The sequence below is a fragment of the Haemaphysalis longicornis genome, unplaced genomic scaffold, assembly GCF_048455015.1.
Source record: "Haemaphysalis longicornis isolate Haplotype H1 unplaced genomic scaffold, Haemaphysalis longicornis Haplotype H1 scaffold_1, whole genome shotgun sequence".
Classification (NCBI taxonomy): Eukaryota; Metazoa; Arthropoda; class Arachnida; order Ixodida; family Ixodidae; genus Haemaphysalis; species Haemaphysalis longicornis.
The window spans coordinates 353,868,455-353,893,106 of NW_027526203.1; the positions used below are offsets into that span (position 1 = coordinate 353,868,455).

The 24,652-nt window shown below is 45.5% G+C and overlaps 1 protein-coding gene across 10 annotated transcripts in view; it reads left to right on the plus strand.

Annotated features, from left to right (window-relative positions):
- The window catches only part of LOC144154904 (uncharacterized), a 41,626-nt gene extending 17,473 nt beyond the window's left edge, over window positions 1-24,153 (plus strand). For 2 of the 10 annotated variants that reach the window (XM_077686019.1, XM_077686020.1), the window contains exons 2-12: window positions 4,372-4,496; window positions 4,589-4,651; window positions 11,527-11,672; window positions 12,511-12,769; window positions 14,239-14,285; window positions 14,528-14,674; window positions 15,226-15,276; window positions 15,577-15,627; window positions 19,323-19,400; window positions 22,078-22,309; window positions 24,005-24,153. In XM_077686019.1, the coding sequence (XP_077542145.1) occupies window positions 4,412-4,496; window positions 4,589-4,651; window positions 11,527-11,672; window positions 12,511-12,769; window positions 14,239-14,285; window positions 14,528-14,674; window positions 15,226-15,276; window positions 15,577-15,627; window positions 19,323-19,400; window positions 22,078-22,309; window positions 24,005-24,111 (1,266 nt within the window). In that variant the 5' untranslated portion in view covers window positions 4,372-4,411 and the 3' untranslated portion in view covers window positions 24,112-24,153. Of the gene's footprint in view, window positions 1-1,506; window positions 1,616-1,684; window positions 1,762-2,175; window positions 2,365-4,371; window positions 4,497-4,588; window positions 4,652-11,526; window positions 11,673-12,510; window positions 12,770-14,238; window positions 14,286-14,527; window positions 14,675-15,225; window positions 15,277-15,576; window positions 15,628-19,322; window positions 19,401-22,077; window positions 22,310-24,004 lie in introns of those variants that run through there. The other 8 variants (XM_077686016.1, XM_077686012.1, XM_077686013.1 and 5 more) reach the window with 8 other exon arrangements.
- Window positions 24,154-24,652: the final 499 nt, after the last annotated feature.

The window sequence follows — 24,652 nt, forward strand, 5'->3', positions numbered from 1 at the left end:
ATTTCAACTTAGTTGCTTTGCATGCCGCCCATTTTAAGAGCAGTTTTGCTGCTACAGATGCAGAAAGATTGCTTTTAATTCTGCTGACTATACCAACTATATTTATAGAAATCCACTCCCCTTGCCTGGAACATGACCAATTGCTAAAATCTGTGTGTACAGTTTCTTTGAACTCCTGACTCCAGTGCGGTTACTGTGAACTGGCCCATTAACTGCAGATTCCAAGAACTGGCCGATTTCTTCCCTCTACTGAGAACGACCAACATTTGTTTATTTTCCCTTACCGCTCCCTCTCATTCCTTTCATCCATCGTGACCAGTGGTCCTCCTTTTCTAATAAATGTTCGTTCTCTCCCTCTCTCTTTCAAAAAATTTCTAAAAAATTCAACTTGACCTTTCAAGCACCAATCGAAGCAAGCTACATGCAGCTATGTGGAGGCTGCAGATTTTGTGTACCTGGTGCAGGGTAGCCAACTGGACAGTTCCCTGGTTAACCACCCTGCCCTTCCTGTGCTGCTCCTTCTTTCAGGAAAGCAAAAAGGGAAGTTCTACCGAATTGCCACACATACTAGTCTAAGTCAGGTTGTCTGGCTTCTTTTAAAATTCGTTTACATACGTTTTAAAAGAAAACCACATCCTGAGGCCTCAATCACATTGCTTTTCCAGTGTTCAGGTGGAAAAGTGCACGTGGAGGCTTAGAATGTATTCAAATGTTAGTTGAAGGGAGGAACTTTCCCTGAAAGTTGCCCTGAAAAGTATGCATGGCAGAGCTGGTTTTTCGTTGCAAGCTGACTGTGCTGACATCCCGGTAAAAATTGACCAATGGTATCTTTGTTACTGCCAGATTAGGCATTAAACTTCAGACACTACCTTATTCCTGAAGTTAGATGTCTGATAACTTACTCCGCACAGTATGGAACTGCCCTATAATTTGGCAACAGAACACCTACCAAACCTCTAAAGAGTCGATTCAGCAATGTCCAGCTTGGGCCTCGATACAGCGCGAGCTGCTAGAGAGAGCCAAGGTGGGAGCCTTGCTACTGGAGTCCTGAACTTCACTCCATACTCTTTCCACATTCCCTTCTCCCTCTCCCCTCTCTCTCTCTCTCTCAAGGATGAAATTAAGGCATGGTGCGTGGTCAGAAAGTACACACAGTGCCTTCCTCTAACTCGTTTTAGGGCACAGCCCTTTGGCGCCCGTTCGTGGGCTGAGGGGCGTCGCCGTCGGTGTCATCGAGCGAACGATGGCAAGCATAGAGAGTGGCAAGTCCGTAGAGTGAAAGAAGGCAGAGGAGGAAAGTGTCGAGAAATTGGGAGGGGAGGGCGGTTTGCCGTGGCGGCGCGAGACGCTTCTCCGCCAGTGTGTAAAAGAGGAAGGGGGCAGTATGCCGTGACCCGCACGAGACGCTCGTCTGCGCGACGCTTGGCGAAAACGTGAAGGGGGGGGGGGGGGGGGGGGGGGGGGCGTGTGGGCGTGTACGTGACGATGATCGGCGTTCGCTTCATAATACGCGGGTCGCGGTCCCTTCTTGAGATGCACTTCGCGCCGCCGACGCAGAGGCTCACCATCGCTGCCGTCGAGAGAACACACGAGTGAATGGTGAACTGCGAATGAGGTAACCGGTCGTGTGCTTCGTCAGCCGCTGCAGCTAAAAACGAGCTGCCCGAGCGGAGGGTGAGCACCGCCTACGCCCTGAACAATGAGCAAGGCAACTGGTGCTTGTGCTTGCTTCAACGCTTCAACCGCTGCAAACAAGTTTCGGTAACCATACAAATAAGTCTGTCTGAAACTGTTTGCCTAAACATATTTTACACAGTCAAAACAGCTAAACAGCTGGGAGTATCGTAAACGCCAGCGATTTTTTTTTTTACATCGTTGCGTCGAGGCCAAGGTACCTTGTCGAGGCGACCGAGACTTTTAGACTGCTTTTAGTGCTTTTAGCTGCTTTTAGTAGACTGCATCTGATCCTGATTCCTGGCATGACTGGTTGTTACTCATCATCATCATTACACCGATTACTATCACACAAACGCAGTGTCCAAATCACCAAGAAAATTATTGTTTAAAATTACAAATTGTAATGTATGCAGCTATAATTTTTAAATTTACTTCTGGTATTTGGAAAAAACTTTAAAAAATTTTCGGACATCTTTTTTTTGCGCAGTCGGCAAACACTGGGCAAAAGAATTTCTGTTGTGTTGTGTTTTTAATTAAAAAGGGTTTGTTGTCTCGCTGTGTGCGCCCGCGCATGTTTCCGCGCTCGATTTCCTTAACCGCGCGTCTTAAAAGCGCGTAAAAGCCACATGCGGAGATGCGGCTGTTCAGACAAGTGTCTCGTGCAAGGGCCTTCTATTTTTCTATGAGGTAAGCTGTGCTAGAACCAAATGCTGGAGAGTGGCCGTGGCTTTTACACTTGGCTGGATGTTTCCCGCGCTGTCCTCAGGGGTTTATCCAGAATCGTGGATTTTTTTTTGTGGGGGGTGGGTGTCGATATCCTCCTGGGGGGCTGTTGGGAGGCTGACGGGGTGCTCGTGGTTGTGGAATTTTTTTTTTTTGGGGGGGGGGGGGGGGGTGAATCCCTGGCTGTCCTGATCTCTGTTCACAGAAGAACTCAATGCTCTGATCCCCTTTTTGTTATTTTATTTTTCGAGCACCGCATCGCACTCTGTTTCAGCGTTATGCTAGCTCATAAGTTTCTTGTGGGTCTTTCTTTTGCTACCAGCGTGTGCGTTCTTGAGGGAGGGGGGATATTTTAACTTACAATACAATGCATGCCTGCCTGCGAGGAAGAAAAATTTCCTGCACACAGACATCAAGACGCCGTTTCATAGCCGTCCTCATGACTGCCTCCTCACCAAGCGGAGAACGGATGGCCCGTCCCTCACTGACGTGGAGCAGCATCTCTTTTATTTGTCAGTCCTGAGCAGTCCGTGAGCAGTCTATCGATGGGCACATGAAATAGAGCTGCTTTGGAGCAGTTGTGAGCAGCGCAAAATGACAAATAAGAGAGACCAAATAATGAGTGGTCTCAGGATGGCGCTTTTAGGTGTAGTGGCGGGCAGTCATCTTTCTCTTAGTTCACCAAACGATACGAAGAAAGACTGTGCAGTATTGCAATCGTACTTTCATGAAAGACATTGATGGCCGAATGGTAGTAGGACAGGATGACATGCTTTGAACTCTCTTGAGAAGTTGACACTGAGAGAAAGAGAGACAACAAACTTCATTACGGCCGAAGGACCTAGGTCCAGGTCCTACTGCTGTGGTCTTCAGTCCGCCAGGTCTGTGTAGTGTTGAAGAATGCATGGATCCAGTGAATATGTTCACGTAGGGCTTCCCGGCCAGCCTGGTGTTCACATTTGTAAAAAGAGACAGTCAGTGCTCCCAACGTGCGATTGATGCGAGGCAAAAGGAGGCTGGGATGTGTTCCCTGTAAGAATGAGGAGTGGAACGGTGGAAAGAGCAGCTAGGGCGGGAACAAAGGAAATGGAGCACCTTTCATCCCCCAAAGGCAGACAGGGCCATGTCACACTGACCTGGGGACCACATTGACGAGGAGTGTGTACATGCACCAGGAAAGATATTGCAAGGTTGCCAAGAGGTGCAGATAAAACATTCGAGCTTTCACTGAAGTTGAAATGAATACACCTGTAGTCACATTCTGTGTTCTTACATGTTTCTTTTGCAGAGGAATTAACCTAGAATTTTTTTACTGTCGTGCACTTCGAGCTCATGTGATAGTTACATTGAGATGTGCATGGTGATTTGATTGTGCCATGGGCAGCTCTTCAAACAATGTCTTGGTCAGTCCTAGTGAAGGAGCTGTGGAGGCTTCCAGGTGGTCTGCGATGGCACACTGTAAGGTTCCATGCTTAAATAAAAGGAACGCACATTAAAGGTACCATTAAAGGTACCACGAAGACTGTGTACAACTTTGCATCATTTAAGATGCTAGGGCCAGAGTAATGAACGTCTGCGCAAACCGCATTCTATGGAGCGGTGTGATTAGACAAACGAGAGAAAGCATGGCGACGCCCTTAGGACTTGCTTATGCCTTCCCAGTGATGTCTGTTGCAAATATCGACATCTGGGGGCGAATTCTCTTAAAGCAAAACCAACGCTTTGAGCCTGATGTCACGATATGCGCAAAGCTTGAGACCACCCTAGTGAGACCTTGAGACCACCCTAGTTTGGTTGCCTAAACTAGATCGTGCATGCAGAGTTTCGTGTCTTGTAATGAGTAGAAGTAAAGATCAGTTAAACACATTTGCTGGCCACCTTTCTCGTATACTGACCTGAATTTCTGGTGCTGATTGCTGTTTCGTTCTTGAGAAGAAATTCGTTTGGCTTCACTGGTCACATCTTTTGCAGCTCTGACAGAGAGCATGGCACATGTACGACAGGGGATGGGATGGCCAACCGTGCTGACGTAGCCTTGAGCCGTGGAGTGTCCCGCACACAGAGTACACAAGCCACCATTTCCACTGCCAACAAAGGTATAAGCTGCCCCTCTCCTTTACCCTACGCCTTGTCTGTCAATGTTACTTTACACTTCTTTGTTTTTGTGTCCGTGTTTGTTTGTTTCCAGCTACACAGAGCACCGTTAGGTTCTTCAGCAACACAGCATCCCAAACGGAAACAAAACTCTCAGGTTAGGATCTGTGAACTTCTGTTTTCTCACAAATATTTGAATAATTTCATGTTGTTTTCGGAATTGGTCGGTCATCAAGCGTTTGATTGGGCGTTCTGTGGGTCTGGTTGAACTTGGGCCATAAAGATAAACCTATAAGATTTTGTGTGAACTAGTTGTAGTTTCTTATTTAATTTCTTGAAGTCTGGGGGAGTCAGTACACTCTTTACTTGGCTACAGTCCCAAAATTACTGCTAACCTGCATGGAGTGTTCTTACTGAAATATTTTTGTGAGCATTTTAGAGGAGTGGGCCTGGCCTGCCAGTCCTCTACTGTATTTTGGGGGGGGGGGGGGGGAGGGATGTACAGTTAACACCCGATCTAACGAAGTCACCAGGAACCGCGAATCATTTCATTAAATCGAGAACTTCGTAAAATCGGGACTGTCGTTTTACAAGCAGCTGACTCCATAAATTCGATATCTAAAGGGAGACACATCCCAGCAGCTACCATGACATCGTAATTGAGGCAGCCGTGGCGCTCGCCTGCCGATAATTTAGCAATGCGCTTAAAATCCGCAGTGAAAAAAGCCGGCCAGGGCTTGCCCTGAAATCGTCGCACCCCAGCAGACACGTGAAACACAGCGCTTTTTGTTGTACCACTGCGCTTAGCAGAACTTTTTGGCCCTCGTATCTTTGAACCATGTAAACAGGGTTTCCTCCATATTCTCGTGCGGGGTGCTCTTGGGGTTACTTTTCTTCGGCGCAACTCCAGACAAACTGGCATGAATGATGGAGCCCTTTCCTTTTAAGAATGTGGAAAGCATGCTGGCTGGGACGCCGTAGTCTGCGGCCACAGGTCTGCTGAGTTTATCTTGGAGAGCTCCGTAAAAACAAAACTAGATGCCTCGCTTTTTCTTTTTTTTTTTTTTCCTGACGTGTCGGAATAATCTTTCTAGCGTTCTGACGAAATACATTTGAAATTAATCCTTCTTTAAATGTGTCTGTTTCTCGAAATAATTCGTTAAATCGAGAATGGCGCTGAATCTATTTCGTTAGTTCGAGTTCATAGAAGCACTGAGCCGCCGTGTAGGCACATGCGGGGTAATCTGAATTTGTTTGTTAGATCGGGAAATTCCTAAGATCGAGTTTTGACAGTACTGTTAAGATCAAATGCTGCTCTTTCTATCTTGACGTACAGAATTGTGGAGCCCTTCCGTTTCTTTGGCTTGAGATTCTCAGCAAGCCTTGTTTTGTTTTGAATGTCATTCTTTATACAAGATGGAATTGGCAGTAGCAGGCCAAAAACTAGAGGAGACAGGCGTGCTCCAAAATCGCAAGAGAAATGCCTCCCAATTGAGAATCTCCGATGGTGCGGAGAGCATTCGGCCACTGCATATGCCTCAGCTCATCCTTCATCATTGCATAGAATAGTACTTGCTCGCTAATACATGGCAGCGATTCCTAAAGGATCACTAATACACAATCACAGTTAAGCTGGAAGCCATGGACGTGTTGCACGGAACTGAAACCAAAACTAGTTTGAACAACTCGAAAAATAAACCACAACAGCTACAGTCAAACTCGTTTATAGCGAACCGCAATATGCACCGCGATTAGTTCGATATATCCAATAGTTCGATATAGCCGAACCCGCCTATAACGAGCTTATTGTTACGAGTTCGCAATCCGCGAGAGCCCCCCGCCCCCTCCCCAACTCCGCCATCTGCCTATGCAGAAACGAACATAGTACAGTAGCCATTACCATACCAAAATAATCCATTTATTGGAAGTAATAAAGCTACTTTCCGCCTTAACTGCCCACATTGCAAAAAAAAAAAAACGGTGATTTTTGTTTTCACTTTTGTTTTGGCGGCTTCAACTAGCATAGCATTCTCTACACGAAACATTGTTTGCACCAGTTCGAGTCCACGTCCTCAAAAATCTAAGAAGCATTGGCGCAGTACATCGACTGCCGAAAGCGCTTTATTATAAGCGTCGGACGGATTTCACTCGCGACATCACCGGGAACGTTGGCGAGCTCTTCCCACTGTTCACCGATGCTGCTGTCTTGGTCCGAACTCGCTGACTGGGCGGGTTCCGTCGCGAGTCCCGTGCATCGGAAACAGTTACGGAAAGTATTGGGCTTCACGTCGCTCTGTGCGAGGCGCAATGTCTCAGTCGCGGCTCTTGCTCCGTGGTCGCGGCCAATCCACATCTCAATCGCCGCTCGAGATCATGCATTTCGGCGGCCATTCTAGGCGCCCAGAGTTCGATATATCGGATGCGAACTTCGTTATAAGGAATATGTTTCCCAGCTATTTCCGTAACTGAATTATTTTTGTTCGATATATAGCATAATTCGCTCTATCCGGGTTCGTTATAGCCGGGTTTTACTGTACATTCTAACCCACACACTTGTTGCCAATGGTACTAAAGTTTTCCCAGAGAGAAAAAATAACACTGAAACGCGTGCCTTGTGCTAAAGGGTTGTTCCTTTGAAAGCCGAGCTTAACACGCACGTTGAAGGTCCAACTAATCAATTTGGATTGAAGCAACCACGCGTGCATGCTGGTTTCAAGACATTTGAACCTTAATGTAACAAAGTCAATTTGCAGCTGAAGCACTTGGTTAAATCAAACTGCAGCCCTTAGATAGGTTGCACATTTTGTTAAAGTAAGAAGCATTCCGGTTCTTACTTGGGGATGAGAACAGAATAAGCGAGAGCCATGCAGCTGCAGTGACCACTGCTGAGGTGCTCGAATTCACTCGCTACTCAGGTGACAGTGGTGACGCCGTTAAAGACGGTAGTCGTTAAAAGGCAATAGTCTTCCTTAGGCTACCTAAATGCAAACATTTTAATCTGTCTCTCTGTCTCACTCAAATCAATCAGAAGTGTTTCTAGTGAGCCTCTCACTGTTGTGGTTTACTGGCCCAGTGGGAATTTATGGTAAAGTGATTGCTGCGGAACCGAGGAGTGTAGTGAGGGGAAGGGAAAGTGGATGGAGAAAGTGAGGGGAGTAAAACAGGGAGCAAAGGATGGCAAAAAGCTAGCGGGCAGGGCAGGAGTTACAAGGGAATGGTGAAGTATATGATAAAGTTGTTCATAAAGTTGTGTCAACATTTGAGAAAGTACAGTAGACTCGCAATAATTCAAACTTGAAGGGACCTCAGGATTTTGTTTGAATTGTCAGAAGTTATCGTAAATATGACTCGGGCAACATACCGACTTGTGTGCAAAGAAATGTTCATATACATCTAGTAATACAACATGCACATAGAATACGACTTGTGTGCAAAGAAATGTTCATATACATCTAGTAATACAACATGCACATAGAATACTGAAGGGCTATCTATTCACACTTTGAAATAAAACTCGCTAATGGATTAATGGTTTGTCTTTGCATGAGAGTTCAAAACAAATTGTCCTAAACAAAGATGGCGCGCTGTTTCACTTTGACACGTGTATGCAGGTAATCTGCTTTATCTGAGACTGTTAGGGATATAAGGATACAAGTGTGAAGCTAGAAGTGGCAAATGCAACAGATTGTTTCTGGCAAGGGCAAGCCAAAAGTATTAATTAACCATATTTACGCAATGGAGCAGTTCGAATTGACCGGCTTTAATTAAAATACATTGAAAGCATAGCAGGCCAACCAAAACTTTGAAAAGTGTTTGAAATAACCGAAAGTTTGAATTATCATGAGTCTGCTGTATATGATAAAGTATATACGATAACTTGGCACCTTACTAAACAACTAGAAAGCAACTTTAGATCTGTCCAATGTGCCATGGAGCGAATAATGACTGATTCCCGTTAATTTATTATTTCTAACCCTTGAAATTATCAGCTGCCTCATATGAAAGACGCATTAAAAATGCACATGCTATTAAAGGGATGCACTGACAATGCCAAATTACCGTTTTGCTTGTCTTTGAAGGAATTTCTGTTCGGAATGTTTGTCACAGAGATGGACCCGCTTAGAGTGCAACTATGGGTTAGGATGGCAGTGCAGCGGTAACAACAGAACGGCTTGTCAGGAGTCGGGACTCTGGCACGTTCCACGCCTATTGTTTGCTATGACAAGGCAACCATGACAAAACGTGGTTGCCCTGTTGTGCAATAAAGCAAGATTTCTCCCAGTGGGGTGACTTGTGAAGGGAACTGTAGGGAACGGAAGAAAGAAAGGCCGTCGAACCCGGGGGTTTTCAATGCTAAAGGTGCAAAATAAAATTTGTCTATTTTTTTTTCTCTGCCTTTTTTTTTTTTTTTTGTCTCACAGTCCGCAAAAAATAAAAGAAAGGCAGAGGGATTAGCTTTGACTTTTAGTTTTACCGCCTTAGGCATCGCGAAACGACTATGGGGAGTGCCCGCTGAACGTTCTTTTAGGGCTCCCGAACCAAAGAAGACGCCCACCGGACCGGCAGACCGCTCCTTAAAAAAACGCGTGCTGGCGACCTGCATGTGCTAGCAGCCTCCGAGTCGCCCGCACCGGCCGGCTGCACGTGCGCCCATCGTTGCATGCCCCAAGCGCGGCAGGCCCCCTTCTTACTCCCGAAGACAGAGCCGCCGCTTCGCGAGAAAGACGCCGCTGCCCCCTCTGGGTGAACTTCAGCTTCGCCCCCCGATTAACTCGATGAAGAGACGAAATAAGAAAGTTTGGAGGCAAAGAATAGACTCGTGCAGCGCAGGACAGGAGCAGGTCAAAGTCGATGGGAGAGGCCTTCGTCTTACCGTGGATTTAAATAGGCTGTTGTTGTTATTGATGATGATGGTGATATATGACAATGAAGTATATAATAACATACTATATGGTAAGGGAATGGTGTAGGGAAAGGGAAGAGAAGTAACTGGAGCTTAAAGGGAGAAGGAGGGGGTAATAGAAAAAGTGTAGTGTAGCGAGATATTATTGGCGAAGGAAGAAAGAGTGGAGTGCAACGGGAATGATATTGAAGGGGGAGTGGGGAAATGTAGGAGAAGGAGATGAGAGGAATAGAGGAGGAGTGGAAGGTAGGATTAAGTCAGAAGTGGAAAAGGGACACGGGGAAAAGAGGGGGGGGGGGGTGGAGGAGAGAGGAGAACACATTACATGGCAGGGACAGCAGAAATGCCATTGTCTATTTATGTCATTTGCAGTGAAGCGCGCAGATATTCAGGTGATTTGTTGGGCTGTGAAATGCAAAAAATTTGACCTGTCTTTCTCGCCCAGATCATTCAGAAATGTCACTGGTTGGTCTGCTCACTAATGGGTCGCCAACTAATTGGCAGTTTGTGGGTCACTCGTTACCCACGGGTATTGACCAACCAATGATCCGTCTATGACATGCCAATGGGCCTGCTGATCTTTCGTGATCTACTGTGGCCTACTAGTGATCCACTAATTGGCAGTTTGTGGGTCACTCGTTACCCACGGGTATTGACCAACCAATGATCCGTCTGTGACATGCCAATGGGCCTACTGATCTTCCGTGATCTACTGTGGCCTACTAGTGATCTACTAATTGGCAGTTTGTGGGTCACTCGTTACCCACGGGTATTGACCAACCAATGATCCGTCTGTGACATGCCAATGGGCCTGCTGATCTTCCGTGATCTACTGTGGCCTACTAGTGATCCACTAATTGGCAGTTTGTGGGTCACTCGTTACCCACGGGTATTGACCAACCAATGATCCGTCTGTGACATGCCAATGGGCCTACTGATCTTCCATGATCTACTGTGGCCTACTAGTGATCTACTGATGGGTCACCCATGGGTCACGTGGTACTGGTGGGTCACAGGAACCAGGAAAGGAAGCTGTATAGAAGAGGGGGTAGGATAAAGAAAGAAAGGAAAGGAAGAAAAATGTAGAGGGTGGAGGGGGTGCAGATGGAGGGAAGGAAGCAGAGACAGTTCAAGCTTAAAAACAGAGCTGGGATGGGGCTAAGGAAGCGTGACAAGACCAAGTACTACCAGAAAGCCTGCACTAGCACTCTTTTTAAGATAGGATGGGAAAAAGAATGACAGGAGAGGGAAGGTAAGCGAGGGAGAAGGACGAGTAAGAGATGGTGAGTAAATGGGATGCAGGAGAAGGCAAGAGGAGTGGAACTGGCGGTAAATTGTATGAGACAGAGTAGGGAAATAGAGGGAGGGGGCAATAGAGAGGGAGAGGGACATGAAAAAATGTGACATGAGCCTTCAGTAATTTACTGCATTCCTAAATCAGTAAGTAGCGCACTTTCAAAAGCACTTTCAGATAGTGATGAAGCAATTTTTTTAGGCAGTGAATGGTTCGTGGAAAAAAATTAGTTCTTGAAAAGGTTAGTGTGCGTTTGATAGGAAACAAGATTGCGTACATGCATGCCGATTTCTCAGTGTGTGTGACGAAAATGGCTGAATATATGTGTGTGCATTTGCATTCGGTTTGTTGTGATAGAGCAAAAATAAAAATTTGAGTCACTTATGGCAGCACTGGAATGCAGGGCACAGCTAAGCTTGACAGTCTCGGCGTACATGTGACAACAGAAGGTCCGGCCATGTCAGCCCCCCCTTTTGTCAGCCTTCCAAAAGTGACGGCAGCAAGTAAACTGTGTAGTCACGAATTACTCTCGTTGTCTTGTATAGGATATCTTGAGCAATGTCAGCATTTAAAGGCACTGAAATCACTTCCTTTTGTCTTGAGTATTAGACTGAAGAGTGAGCCCTTCGAATTCCTCCACAGTCGTAAGACGCTTTGAAAGCCTCTTCAGGCGTTATTCAGCATTGCAATCACTTAAATAGCCGGGCATCGGCACCCTCGTGGCGGATTGTCAGAGTACAAAGATAGAGAAAACCCCGATGATGCAGACAGTGAACTGTTGTGCCGTTTGTTGTTGCTTATTTCCGGCCTTGGCACTTGTACACCTCGCTTGCAGTCACAGAGGCTGACCTGACACAGCGACTTTCCATGCGAGAGCGACTTGCCAGGCGAGGTGGTGCAGTTCCAGATAACAATTTGGACGGCACAGCAGTTCCAGGCAGTTCCGGACAACATAGCAGTTCGTTGGAAATGATGGAGGAGGTAAGATAGTAACTTTCTTTGGTTAGAATGCTGTAGTGCGAAGCAAATAGCCGACAGTTGCTGAGATGGTCGTGTAGATTTGGGTTAGTTGGCTGTGGGTCATCCCACAAGTCTAAACTGCCACAAGTGTTGCAGTGTCTAAATGCCAAAAGAGCTACAAAAAGTGTGATCTTCAATTCATTTGAAAGTTGTGCAACCTTTAGTGTCCCTTCTGTGCTCAAAATTTAAACTACAATGAGCATTGGAAAAGAAGCGCTGCTCAGAAAAAGGTGTTGAACGAAATAAACATTTCTGACAGCATTGAAGCTGAATTAGAACGTCCTATATCAACCACTTTGATATTGCTGCCAACCATGCCTTGCTTGGGCTTTGTTTGTTTACGTTTTCTTAATAGCACATGGGCGCTCCTGGCTAGCATATGTGTGTTTTAAGTGGGGCATGTGTTTGCTCCTTCTGCCGTACCTGTGCCGGGTAGGGGAAGGGCGTAACCTTTTCGTCACTACCCCAGACTGTTCTTGTTTTAATGGTAAGGTTCTCAGTCTACGTGGATGTCTCTGGAAAGGAGAGGGTTTCAAGGTACAGTATATGCATGCAGAGCAAATGCCACATGGCCTTCAAATTGACGACACTTCATTGCGCATGTTACTTCGTTGTCTGCTTTTGCAATGTGTGTGCTTTTCATCTAGTGTATTGTAGAGCACAAGTTCGCTTCAATACATTTTCTTTAATACAAGAACCTCTCGTCATTTTGACTACGTGGCAATATCCATGCAGCATCTTGTGTACTACCAAGTGTTCCTCAATTTCTAGCGGTGCTATGAAGTTAGCTGTTTACTAGTTTCAGGCCATTTCTGTGGAAGAGGAAGCAGCTGCAAAGGTGTCGGTCGCCAAAAAACAACATCTGGCTCAGCTTCAGCTACGTGGTGTCGACAGAGCCTCCTCCTCTGATGAGGATGCTGTGGTGCCGAAAAGGTTCCTCCTGAAGGAGCGGAGAAAAAGCCAGCGACTGCGACGGAAGCTGCAGGTGGTACGGAAGATGCACAGATGCCTCCAGGAACGGCATGACCAAACGTGGGAAGTCCTTTTAAACATGCTGGGTGAGTGGCGGCTGTATTCCTGACACTGGCCCATGGGGTCTGCTGTTCCGTTTCCCAGCAGAGGAAAAAAAATAAAAACCGCTTGCTTGTTGAGACTTCGGGGCAAAGATCCTTAGGGGGTCCAAGTTGTAACCTTACTCCACTACGGCATGCCAAGTAGCCCAGGTGTGTAAATTCTGAATTTTTGTTTTTATTCCCAATGGAGGCAAGCTGCGAATACACCCTTGCAGGTGCTTGCTGCCTGTTCAGAGAACTGTGGAAACCTAAATGAATCCAGAGCCATCCAGTATGACTCATTTGTGGGCCAGTCTCTTCGGTGTTGTAAACTTACTATTTGAAAGCAGCTTTTCTTTTTCTCCAAGAAAGCATTTATTCAAGAATGTGCAAGTTTTCCTCTTCCTCCAGGCTGACTTTTTTTTTGAGCTCTTACAAGGGTCTCGCTCCCTGACGTTGTGCAGACAGTTTTGGACGATGTTTGTGTGGCTGCTGTAGCACGTCAGTTTTGACCACATCATTTCGTGGCCCACTTGTTTAGATGCGAATGATACCAAGCATTTTTTTATCAGCTTGCATGGGGAAAAAAATTTAGACATTCCATCATAAAAAATTGTACTTTGCTTCAGTCATTTGTGAAGAATTATGGAGAAATGTTTCGTGTGAATAGATGAGGTTTGCTACATGCATAGGAGTCATGTCAATTGGTTGCGTGATAGAAGTAAATTGAACTGGAGTAGCGTTGAAAACCGGGCAGGCTTCTATATGTGCGGAACAGGACTAATTAACAGCGCTCGTCCTGTCATTCCTTTTTCTTAACCCTGTTCTGTATTTGTGCTGAAGATGAAAAAAAGCAAAGTAAATTGGTTTCAGCGAAATAGATTCCTTCATCCCTCTGCTAAAGAAAGGCTAAACAAAAACCAAAGAAAGGAAATTTGCTAGCAGATAACATTAATGTGGCCCATTATAGAGGAAAAACACTTTACATACATGTTGGCAGTATATCAGTTATTTTTTTGCCATTAAAGTTTGGCTGCATTTTGTTGGAAACTTCATTGTTACTGGGGCTTAAATGTGGCAATATACGGCATGCATACATAGGAACGAGTTAGAACTATAAATGTAGAACCGTGTATTTGTGTAGCTGCAGTTTCAAATAACAATGCACGAGGCCTATGTGGTACTAGCACTATCAGGAGCCAAGTCGGCATGATCATTTATTAGACTACTGAGATTGTGTACTGCCATCAGTTTGTTGTGTCATGACTTTTATTGAAAGGGCATTTCCTCTATTTCCCTTCATCCATGTGTTTCTAATGTGAGGTGGTTTCATAGTTTTAGTGCTTGCAGCTGTGATGCTGTAGATTAATGCTTCAGCTCTTTGTCCTAACAAGATTAGTGGCTGGCACCGTAGTTGACTACGGCACAAAATTTGAGTGCATGTCATGACTAATTTGTGGTGGTTCTATTTTTAGCAACATCCTGTGCACGTGGGTGCAACTGCCAAGGTGTCCTTCACAGAGTAAGCATGACTGTACCTCAGCCGATTCTTTGGTGTGCTTTGACATTTTTAGCAACAGCTTTTTTTAACACACAATATCGGGGGATTGCTCATTGAAAATATTTTTTTCTTTTACTCAGTCATGTGTTATACGCTAATATTTATCTCTGTTTCTCATGTGATACCTTATATTTTACTCCGTGATAGTACAGTTCTACCAAGTGAATCTCACATGCGTTTTTTTTTTTTTTTTTTTTTTCCAGCAGCCCACAAGGCAGAGTGGTAGCTCACTGCCACGCCCTGCACCCAGCAAGCACACGCAGCTAGCTGACAAACCAGCTGTTGTTCGAGTGGTGCCGCAACAACTGGTGCCAAAAGAAACACCGTCCGATGCGCTGCTCTGCAAAGAGGTATTCGGAACTTAGTGGATATAAACTCTGTCTTCGCAGCCATGTCGAGTATATTCATATTTGCAGCTGCTACTAGCCATAAGCAGCTTGTTGCGAAAAGTGCTATAGCTTTAACATTTAATTCGTATGGGCTGTGGTCTATATGGTAGGCGTGTAGTGAGCGTATGGATGTTATCTGAGGTGCAACATGTGCACTACCCAGAACACTATAATATGCTTGTTTTAAAATGTGCATTGCTTTATAGTTAAATTTTGGCCTTATGCCAAGAGATTGCTAAAAGGTTTAAGGTTGCTAAATATTTTTCTGGTCTGGATTATAAAGTTGAAGGCGCAAATTCTGCTAAATTTGAATGTCTGGTGCTCCTGCTCTGAATGAACAAAAGTAAAAAAAGAAAAGCTTTTTTTCTCGAAAAGCCAACCAGGAAAACTAAACTAAACTGAGCTTGCTCGGGGCATTGTAAGCCAGAAAGCATCCAACAAGCCAAGTGGGTTCACAGAGAAAAGGTGCATAAAATGTGTCATGCACTGTAATTTTTACGTTTTCTTATCAGTTTGGTGCAAGTATACGAGAGGAGCCAGCACTGAGGGTCCCGAACAATGTGGTGAGCATTTCAATTCTCATCTCTGTTAATCCAAGGTGAAACTTGGCAAACCTATGTCGAGAGCTGTAAAGAAAAAGAATGATTTGAGCAAGATGTGCCTGAATTCTCTTATTTGCTCTTTTTTAGGCTAGTAGTGCAAGTATGCAGCAGGAGTCAGCGCTAGTCAGCAGGAGCCAGAACGATGTTGTTAGCATTTCTTTTTTCAGCTTGAGCTGTGTAAGCAGTTGCAAAGCAAGAAAATAGTTAAAGCACAATGTTTTTTTTTTTTTTTTTTTTTCTTTCTTTCTTTCTTTTTCCCAGGCTGGTGCAAGTATACAGCAGGATTCAGCTCTAGGGGTGCAGAACAACGTGGTAAGCATTTCACTTACTAGCTCGGTTAATTGAAGGCAAAACATGGCAAAGCTGTGTAACGAAAAAAAAAACAGGTTGTGACATAATGCTGCCCCCCCCCCCTTTTTTTTTTTTACTCGGAACACTGCGGTAGGCTTTTCACTGATTAGCTCGGCTAATCTAAGTCAAAACATGACAAAGCTATATAAAGAATCGCAAAGTAAAAGAACTGTTGCAAGAGCTGTGCACAACATACTATGCCTGGCTTTGTGAGGCAGAGGTATCGACGTCGCGTGCTTCCCAGCATAAGTGGAACTATATCCTTGTGGAATCAAGCCAGCACACAAAGTTGCTTTTTTCGAAACATGCTTCCTCAAGAAAGTACTCAGACCCGCCGTGGTGGCTCAGTGGCTAAGGCGTTGCGCTGCTGAGCCCGAGGACGCGGGTTCGATTCCTGGCCGCGGCAGCCGCTTTTCTGATGGAGGCGAAAAGCAAAAACGCCTGTGTGTACGAGATTTCGGTGCACGTGAAAGATCCCCAGGTGGTCAAAATTAATCCAGAGCCCTCCACTACGGCGCGCCTCATCGCCTGCATTGCGTCGGCGCGTTAAACCCTACAATCAATCAATCAAAAAAATACTCATAAGCTTCGTACCCATGTTTAGATTGTTCTGGGTTAAAGTGGGTGGGGATGCGCTTATGCAGTTAACAATTTACTCATTCATGCCTAAGCTAAAAGCATGAATTGTATTTCTAGGTTGTAAAAATTGAGTTCTTCACATAGTCGCACGAACCTTGGTGTCCGACTTGTGATACATTGATTGGCGAACACTTAAAACATGGCTTCAAAATGACACCTTTTTATTATAAACTATCTTTTCAGTTTGTCAAACTGCTCAATATTCGTGTCCGTGCACGAAAACCCAACAGCTGCGATATCTGATGCAGTCTAGCAGCCTAAAGTTGCAAATAACACTATTACTTCTGCATTCTCTATTCTTAGTGTATCTGTTCCAAGCTGGAACTGATAATGCGTTACACGCAGGCCGCTCCCTGCGGTAACCTTTTAAATATAATTAACAGCCCATTTATATAAGCATGGGCTCAGCAAAATGACGGGAATTTTGTTTTAGTTGGTAACAAAATACCCTGGCAAAACAGCAGAATTTGAACATGTTCAGTGTGAACTCATTCGCACAGCAACTACTAGAATGTCGGAGCTGCTGTGTGTTTGATCTTAAGGCAAAAGCCTTGAATTTCCCGTTGTGCAAAAAGCTGGTGTTGGTGCTGTCTGGTACAGACAAGGGCCGTTGCTGTAAAAAAGATTTGAGCTTGTATGGAAATTGATAATCCCGGGTCTTCAGAGGGAGGGGGCCATGTGCGCTACCACCGTGCTGCCTCAGCACATTCAGTGCTGCCACTCCTGCGCCAATTTGCGCCAAATGAGGTATCCTGCGCCATCCTGATAAAAAAACCACGATTTTGCAAGCAAGTGCGCCAAAATTTGTGTCGCGCCACTCGCGTGCAGCCTGTTACAAGCACTACTTCGCAGTGGTCTCTAGACATGTATAACTAAATCGGGTTGATAACTTGAACTCCCTCGCACCCGTAATCGTGTTTTCCGCGGCGAGTTTGGTTGGCGCTGTCACTGTACCGCCGATACAGTGTTTTCGTCTAGCAAGTCATTGCAGCGCTGGCGTACCGCGGGTAAAAACTTTCCTTCTTGTTGCAGTTTCCAATAATTCCTGCTGTAAAGAATAGGTAGTTTTAGGTGGCGTTTATTGCCGGCCCTCTCCGCTCCGAGAGCCAGCGGGAGCGCCGTTTCGCGGCATGCGTGACGCGGTCGGCTGCAAGCTCTCGCTTCGCTTGTTGGGCTCGCGGAGGGGATCGCCGCAAGTGAAGCGGGCCGTGAAAAACAGCCAGTCTCTCTAAAGCACGAACCTCATGGAGCGTTTTCTGCTTGCGAAAACGCGCCGCGTAAGCACCCGCACGCTGCGCGCGGCGCGGCAACATGGCGGCGGCTTCGGCCGCGAAGTGGTGTGGGGAGCTCGAGCGACCACTTTTAAGCGCTCTCTAAAACACCGCTCAAGGCGCGCACGAAGTTGCTTGTGTGGTAAAGGAGCTTATAATATGGGCGAAATCGGTACTATAAAACATCATCTGCGTCGCTAGTGAAAACGTCCATGCAATACCTGCCGGGGTGGTAAGCCTAAAAACCGCCCACGGAGCCAGCCGGCCGTGACCGGGCTGTCTCGAGCGCTTCAAAACCGCCGCCATGAGGCACGCGCCTCCCCATTGGCGCAAGTCGCCAGGCTCCTCCCACTGCCGCGCGCGACGCGCGTCATTTTCTGAGCGTGGTAGAAACTGCCGCGTGCGGGCGTGAACAAATCGCACGCGCAACGCCGACGCGCACGAATCGCATGCAAAAGTGCTCCATGCGCATTTCTCGTGCACATTTCCAGCTAGCTTGGAAATGCGCACGAGAACTGATAACAAGCGCCTGCATCTAATAAAATGAAAAAGTAAAACACGAGGGCTTGCCTCGGCAATTATTAAACTAGAAAAGAGGCGCGTTGTTTTTTTGCTAGGCAGGTTTGTCGAAGCCTTTCAATATTCATTATCGTGTTGCATGTTGTCTTTTATCCACACCAGAAAGGAACTAAATACCTTGCAAATTATGTTTTGTTGCATTTTTGCTATTGCGTGGATTCTTAGGGGATTTAATTGCATCAAACTTCTGGCGACTTCTAGCGACTATTTCGAAATAAGTGGGAAAAAAAATGCCATTGCCCAAGAAATGACAGGTTGGGCTATAAAGAGCCAAATATGGCTACTTTTTCTTGTGGTTGTAGAACTTTTCTTTATTGGCTATTTCGCTATTCTTGGGCTATTGGGAGAGCTGACTGTGAAAGCTATTTTTAATGCATGTTCGAGCCTGCCAACTATGAAGAGTTTTCAGTGACTCCTTGAAAAAGACTTCCCCTAGTAAGGACAAGAAGACCATTATTCTTGAGCTGTGCCGTCCATTTGTGATCGCATGTGGGAAAAGCACCTTGAAGCGCATTCCATGACGACCTCCACATCAATTACTGGACGATACTGGTCAATTTTTAGTGTTGAGAGATGCTTTGGACACATCTAGCAGTTGATGTTTAGTTGCTCCAAGGTGCTCCAAAACTGGCATTTAGGTGCTCCAAATTGCTCCAAAATTAATAATTAGCCGATACAAAAATTGCTCCAAATCACCGTTCATCAGTGGCACCACTGCACATTGCTAGCAGCAGATGTACGTGCGATGCTGGCATCATATTGTGGCAGGTGAACGTGACGACACGCCAGTAAAACAGGTGCTCGCCGGCCGCTAAGGGCTCTGCTTCTGAGAAAGCTGGGGTGCAGTCTGCCTGTCAAAATAATTCGCGCTGCAACACAAAGAAACAAAAGCGAAAGAAGAGGCACAAACATGGTGTAGCAGTGAAAGAGTCTGATAAGTTTTACCAAGTGAAGCCATGCTTTCACTTTCAAACCACACAAGTAGACTTGAGTGCACCGAGCGTTTTCTTTTGTGCTTTTTTTTTTGTTTTGTTTTGTTTTTCAATTCCTACACAGAATGCTACATACATGTTTTCACTAAAATGCAGGTGTTTGAGTTTTTTGTGATAGCCATTTATGACCATATGATCCCAGTTGTTTGATTACAGATTGTCGCCATGTTGACAGTTGCAGGAGGACCTAGATCGAGCCAGCCAATGTGGGGTCTCGGAGATCCCGTTCCCTTTTGAAAGAGCCAATGATCAGGTACAGTTGAGGGTCTGCATTTTTCAACTGGTCGACAAGTATGTGAAACAGTTGCAGCATCAGGGATGACTGCGTACTCCTCTGGGGCGGTATTCTCGAGTTTTGTCCCTTTCGCGTCCCTTTCAAAAGTGCCCCTTTTGGCGAGCCGTGATTGGCTAAAAGCAAACGGCCGAAGTGACGTAACGCAAGCGCAACAAACCTACTGCCAGCGCTTATTGCTTAACCGGAAGTACGTCACGATGAAAGGGACGTTTTCAAAAGGGACAGTTACGAGAATACCGCCCCTGAAGTGCACTGTGTCTGCACAGTGCACTCAAATGGTGTGGGTTTCTGTGATCACAGTGTAGTGTGGTGCTCCTAGTTATTCTTTCTTCATTGAGCATTTATTCTATCAATCACGTCGAGTGCCCTATTGCTGTGTGTAGGTGCATTACGTAATCTGTGATGATGTGATGACACGTTCGTAGTGGGAATGAAGTGTGAAATGGCTGTTAGTGGACTGTGCGAGAACGATGAAAGTGGTTAGCTAAGTGACCAGCGTGTGCGCCTCTGAAGTCCCCTTTCTTCAGCATGTCCAGTTGACTTTGTCAAGCAGTGTGAAGTGCGGTGTACTCAAGTCACCAGTGTGTGCGTTTCTGTGGCTTCTTACCTTTTTTTCAACCCTGGCATTTGCAATTAACAGCCCCTGTCCCTGCTTGATATTCATTCTTCTGTGCCTTTAGTGTCTGCACTACTAATTTTCCAGGGGTTTCTCCTTTTTAAAGTGTAGCATTCTTTGCCGAGTACCCCCACAGCCAGGACCGTGTAACGCCCTGAATTTCCACAAAAATGCAGATATCGTGGAACTTCCACCTGCAGTCACTATAATGGCGTAAATAGAGATAACTGGTCGCACTAAATTTTGAAAAACTAAACAATAACAAAAATATAAAAAAGTACAGAAAATAGTGAAACGTGTAACACCCTGCATTTCCACAATAATGCAGATTTTGTGAAAGTTACACCTGTAATCGTTATAATAACGTAAATGGAGATAATTGGTCGATTGAAATTTTGAAAAACTAAAAAATAAGAATATAAAATAATTATGGAAAATGGCGAACCATGTAATGCCCTGAATTGCCACAATAATGCAGATTTCGCGAAAGTTCCAAATGTATTGATTGATTGTAGGGTTTAACGCGCCGACGCACTGCAGGCGATGAGGCGCGCCGTAGTGGAGGGCTCCAGATTAATTTTGACCAACTGGGGATCTTTAACGTGCGCCGAAATCTCGTACACACGGGCGTTTTTGCTTTTTGCCTCCATCAGAAAAGCGGCCGCCGCGGCTGGGAATCGAACCCGCGACCTCGTGCTCAGCAGCGCAACGCCTTAGCCACTGAGCCACCGCGGCGGGTGAAAGTTCCAAATGTAATTGTTGCAAACGTAAATAAAGATAGTTGGCCGAACGAAATTTTGAAAAACTAAAAAATAAGCAAAATATTTAAAAATATGAAGAATGTCAAAACGTATACCGCATGCCATTTCCACAATAATGCAGATTTCATAAAAGTTCCACCTGTAGTCGTTATAATAGTGTAATTGGGCATAATTGGTCGAACGAAATTTTGAAAAACTAAGGAAATAATAAAAATATAAAATAGTTACGGAAAATGGCGAACCGTGTAACACTATGCATTTCCACAATAATGAAGATTTCGCAAAAGTTTCACCTGCAATTGTTATAATAGCGTTATTGGAGGTAATTGGTCGGACAGGACTTGGAAAAAACAAAAAATTTGCATGGAGAACACTCACACTCAAGACAGGCAGTATAAGAATGCTGACGAAATTCTCTGAATTTCTGCAGAATTTTTTTAACCAATGAATTAGCTTATTTTTGGAAATATGTTTGTTGGGCCTGTGCTGGTGTTTTTTTAATCAGTTTAAACCTGCCTTAGCATGACCAGAGAGGGTTTAGCCCTTTTTTTTTTTTTTTTTTTTTTTTTTTTTTTTGAGGGGGGGGGGGGTACAGGAGCCTATAAATAGAAAAAATGCTCTTCGCAGTGTTGCCACAGTGGTGTACATTTGAGAAATTGGAGATAAACAAATGGGAAACTTAAAGCTTACGAGTTCGATTTGTTGCTTGCACTCTTAATTACTGTCAAAGAAACAAAGGCTAGCTACAGTGTGTACGGTGCACGTTTGCTAGCAGCAAAGGCTAGGCAAAAGTGCGTTTCCATGAAGGGGGCTACCCACGCTTTGGGGAGAGGATATCCACACGGCGGAGGAGACGTGCACCCAGATGCAAGCAAAGCCGGCCTTAAGGGTGCCTGCTGTGGGCGGTTGCACAGTGTGCCATCAGCAAGAGGGCACCACAGCGACCCTGCGTATAATTTTTTGAGCTATCTGATTAATTTTAACAGCTCCTGACACAAGCATAGACGCTTGATTGCTGTTCGTTATTGAGTGGTAAAATTTGTGTTGTGCCCTTCTCACATGTCGGCTACCATGTGCGTAGTGGTCCAATGTTAGCTTCACTCTGCGTCCATCTTGTCTTCTCCACATGGCCGCTGACGAAAGAATAACAATACGAGCGACTGTCGCTTTCGGCCTGCCTTTCTGTTTCTCCCCTTTCTTGTTCTTTCCTTCTGTGTGTGTGTGTGCCTGTGCCAACCAAAATTAATTTTCCCTGCAGGTTCACCTTGGTGATGGGATCTTCGTGTCCACTGCAAGGTGGGAGTGGCTCCTCAAACGAGAAAGAGACTCGCTCTTTGTCAGAGAAGTGACCAAGGCGGTCTGGGGCCTCACGGCGCTTCGTGGCCGCAGCGTTACTGGCACCCCATGCCGCCGCTTTCTCAATAGCAGGGAAGCTGGGACGACGCCCGAGAAGCGCGCACTCTCTCCAAAAAAGCTCGATGTTGTTCGCAGTAAGTGTCTTGCTCGTACACTTTGTAATGCGAGAGCACGAAGTGCTCCTTTGTGCGAAAAAAGTGGCATTCTTAGTTACAACAAATGGCCACTGCTGTGAAAAGTAAAAAACACAAAAATGCCATAACTTGTGCCAAAATGTGCGTGTGAAATAATTTCGATAGTAAATAACTAGTGGGTAGATGGGAGTTTTTTACGGGAATCTAACCCTGCAGGAGCGAAGTGCGTTACCACAATGCTCGATTAGCATGTTGGTTGGAGCAGAACAAGAGTTGGCCTAGTGCATGCGGTGCTGACGTCATGTCACGTGATGGGGGAACGTGACAGCACCTCAGCAGAACAGGTGCACACCAGCCTCGGGGAACTCACTCTGGGGAAGCTGGGATATGAAACGCCGCCAGTCTTTCCTGTTGATGCAGTGTGCACCAAAATACGAAGAAACGAAAGCAAAGAAAGGAACATGAACACGATACGGTCTTTGATAAGTATTGCCGGGGGACGTCATAATGCTTTCGCCTTCAAAGCATCTAAGCGCAAAGTGCTTTGAGAGGCATTTTTCCTGTATACAGTCGAACCCCGCTACAACGAACGCCGCTTCAACGAAATTTCCGCTTCAACGAAATATTTCCAATTCCCCGTCAGCTAGCCATAGAAGTCCATGCAACAAAGTCCTCGCCACAACGAACCATTTGTCAGGCTTGCTTTCGCTTCAACGAAATTTTCGATGATTTGGGCTGGGTTTGAACAATTATTTTACAATAAAATAAGCATAGCGCCAGCTATCTGTAACTTTTTATACATTCAGGACGCTTAGTTTCACCGAAAATGCGCGTTGCGACCACACCGCCACCCAAAACAAAACAAAAAATAACTCATAGGCGCACGCCATTGCTTGATGGTGATAACGATGTGGCTGGCCGTCTTTACACGAGGCGCAGGCCCGCTTCGCCAAGGCGGAGCCCCAGAGCTACAGCCAATCCGTATCCAGTTGAAATTGCATGAATGTGCTCCGCTGCTGGCGCGGTGCCGTCATGTATGCGTTGTGAGCAGCTGTCCTTGCCGTTTTCCTTCTACCATTCTTCATAGCCAAGAGCGAAAATCATGTTTGCACGTCTGGTCTTGAAGCCTAGTCATCCTATCCTAGTCGCGAGCGCGCGGTCATGTTAAATGCAAGCGCGCGCGTCTTGCCTGCCAAGGTCAGTAGCTGCCGTGCCCTGTCAGAGGATAAGATAACGGCACTGCTCCTGCCACAAGCGAGAGGGGGGGCTTCCCACTGCCTAGCAGCTATCTGCAAGTAATCAGCTCAGTGGACACGCCTTGTTGTACAGCGATACGTTTTGCGCCTGCATATCTTCACCCCCCTCCTTAACGCGTTCTTTGGGTGGTGAAAAAACAGATAACCATTGGTATGTTTGTTATCCGAATAAACATGAGTTATTGCGCGTCACTCCTTTTTCTAAACATTGTATTATGCTGCCAATGTTGCGGAAACGCACGGGGCTATTTTTCTGGCCTTTCCGTGGTGTGTTGTGGCAGATTTCGCCTCAACGAAGTTTCGCTTCAACGAAATTTTTCGCACGTCCCGTCAATTTCGTTGTAGCGGGATTCGACTGTATATGTCCTCTCAGCAGTTCTTGAGCTAGTCGCGCAAAAGCTTATGAACATGAATTAATGTGAACCGTGCAAACTTTCAGGTGCGTTCGACCACTACATAGCACAAACCAAAAGGGAAGAACCAGCTCAGAAGAGGCGCTCAAAGATGAACCGCTTCATTGCAGACATGCTGAAAGTCATGAAATAAAGGTCTATATCTACAATTAATGGGCCATCCCTGAGCTTCACATATTTGTGTGCTTTAGAATCTGCTAAATAAATGCTTTAAAAACAGAACCTTTGTTTCCTTGTGAAGAGATGCTGGTGTTTGTTTCTACGGAAACACAGACATTCAACACAGTAATTCCCGGCACATACACTTAAAAAAAGTTACTTTTGTGTGGTTTATATGGGGCCCATGCAAGATATGGGTCAGTAACACTATCAGTCCCTTATATCAACATATGCCCTATATGTTTTTCACAACTGTATCAGTGTAAGCCGTGTATCCAATAATGCCATATATCTGAACCCTATAAGATTTGCCATGTGTATGTTTTGTGTAGCTAGCCATGACACACATACACAGAGTGTGCAAGGACATTTAAATAGTGGCTTTTATGGCTTTGTGGCCTGAAAAGTGGGTAGATGGTGTTTATCAAATGAACAGGGACACCGTTCGGTCAAGTCATCTGATGGATACAAATTGCTTTCAAACAAGCCCCATATTGTTGATGTTGCTTGGAGGG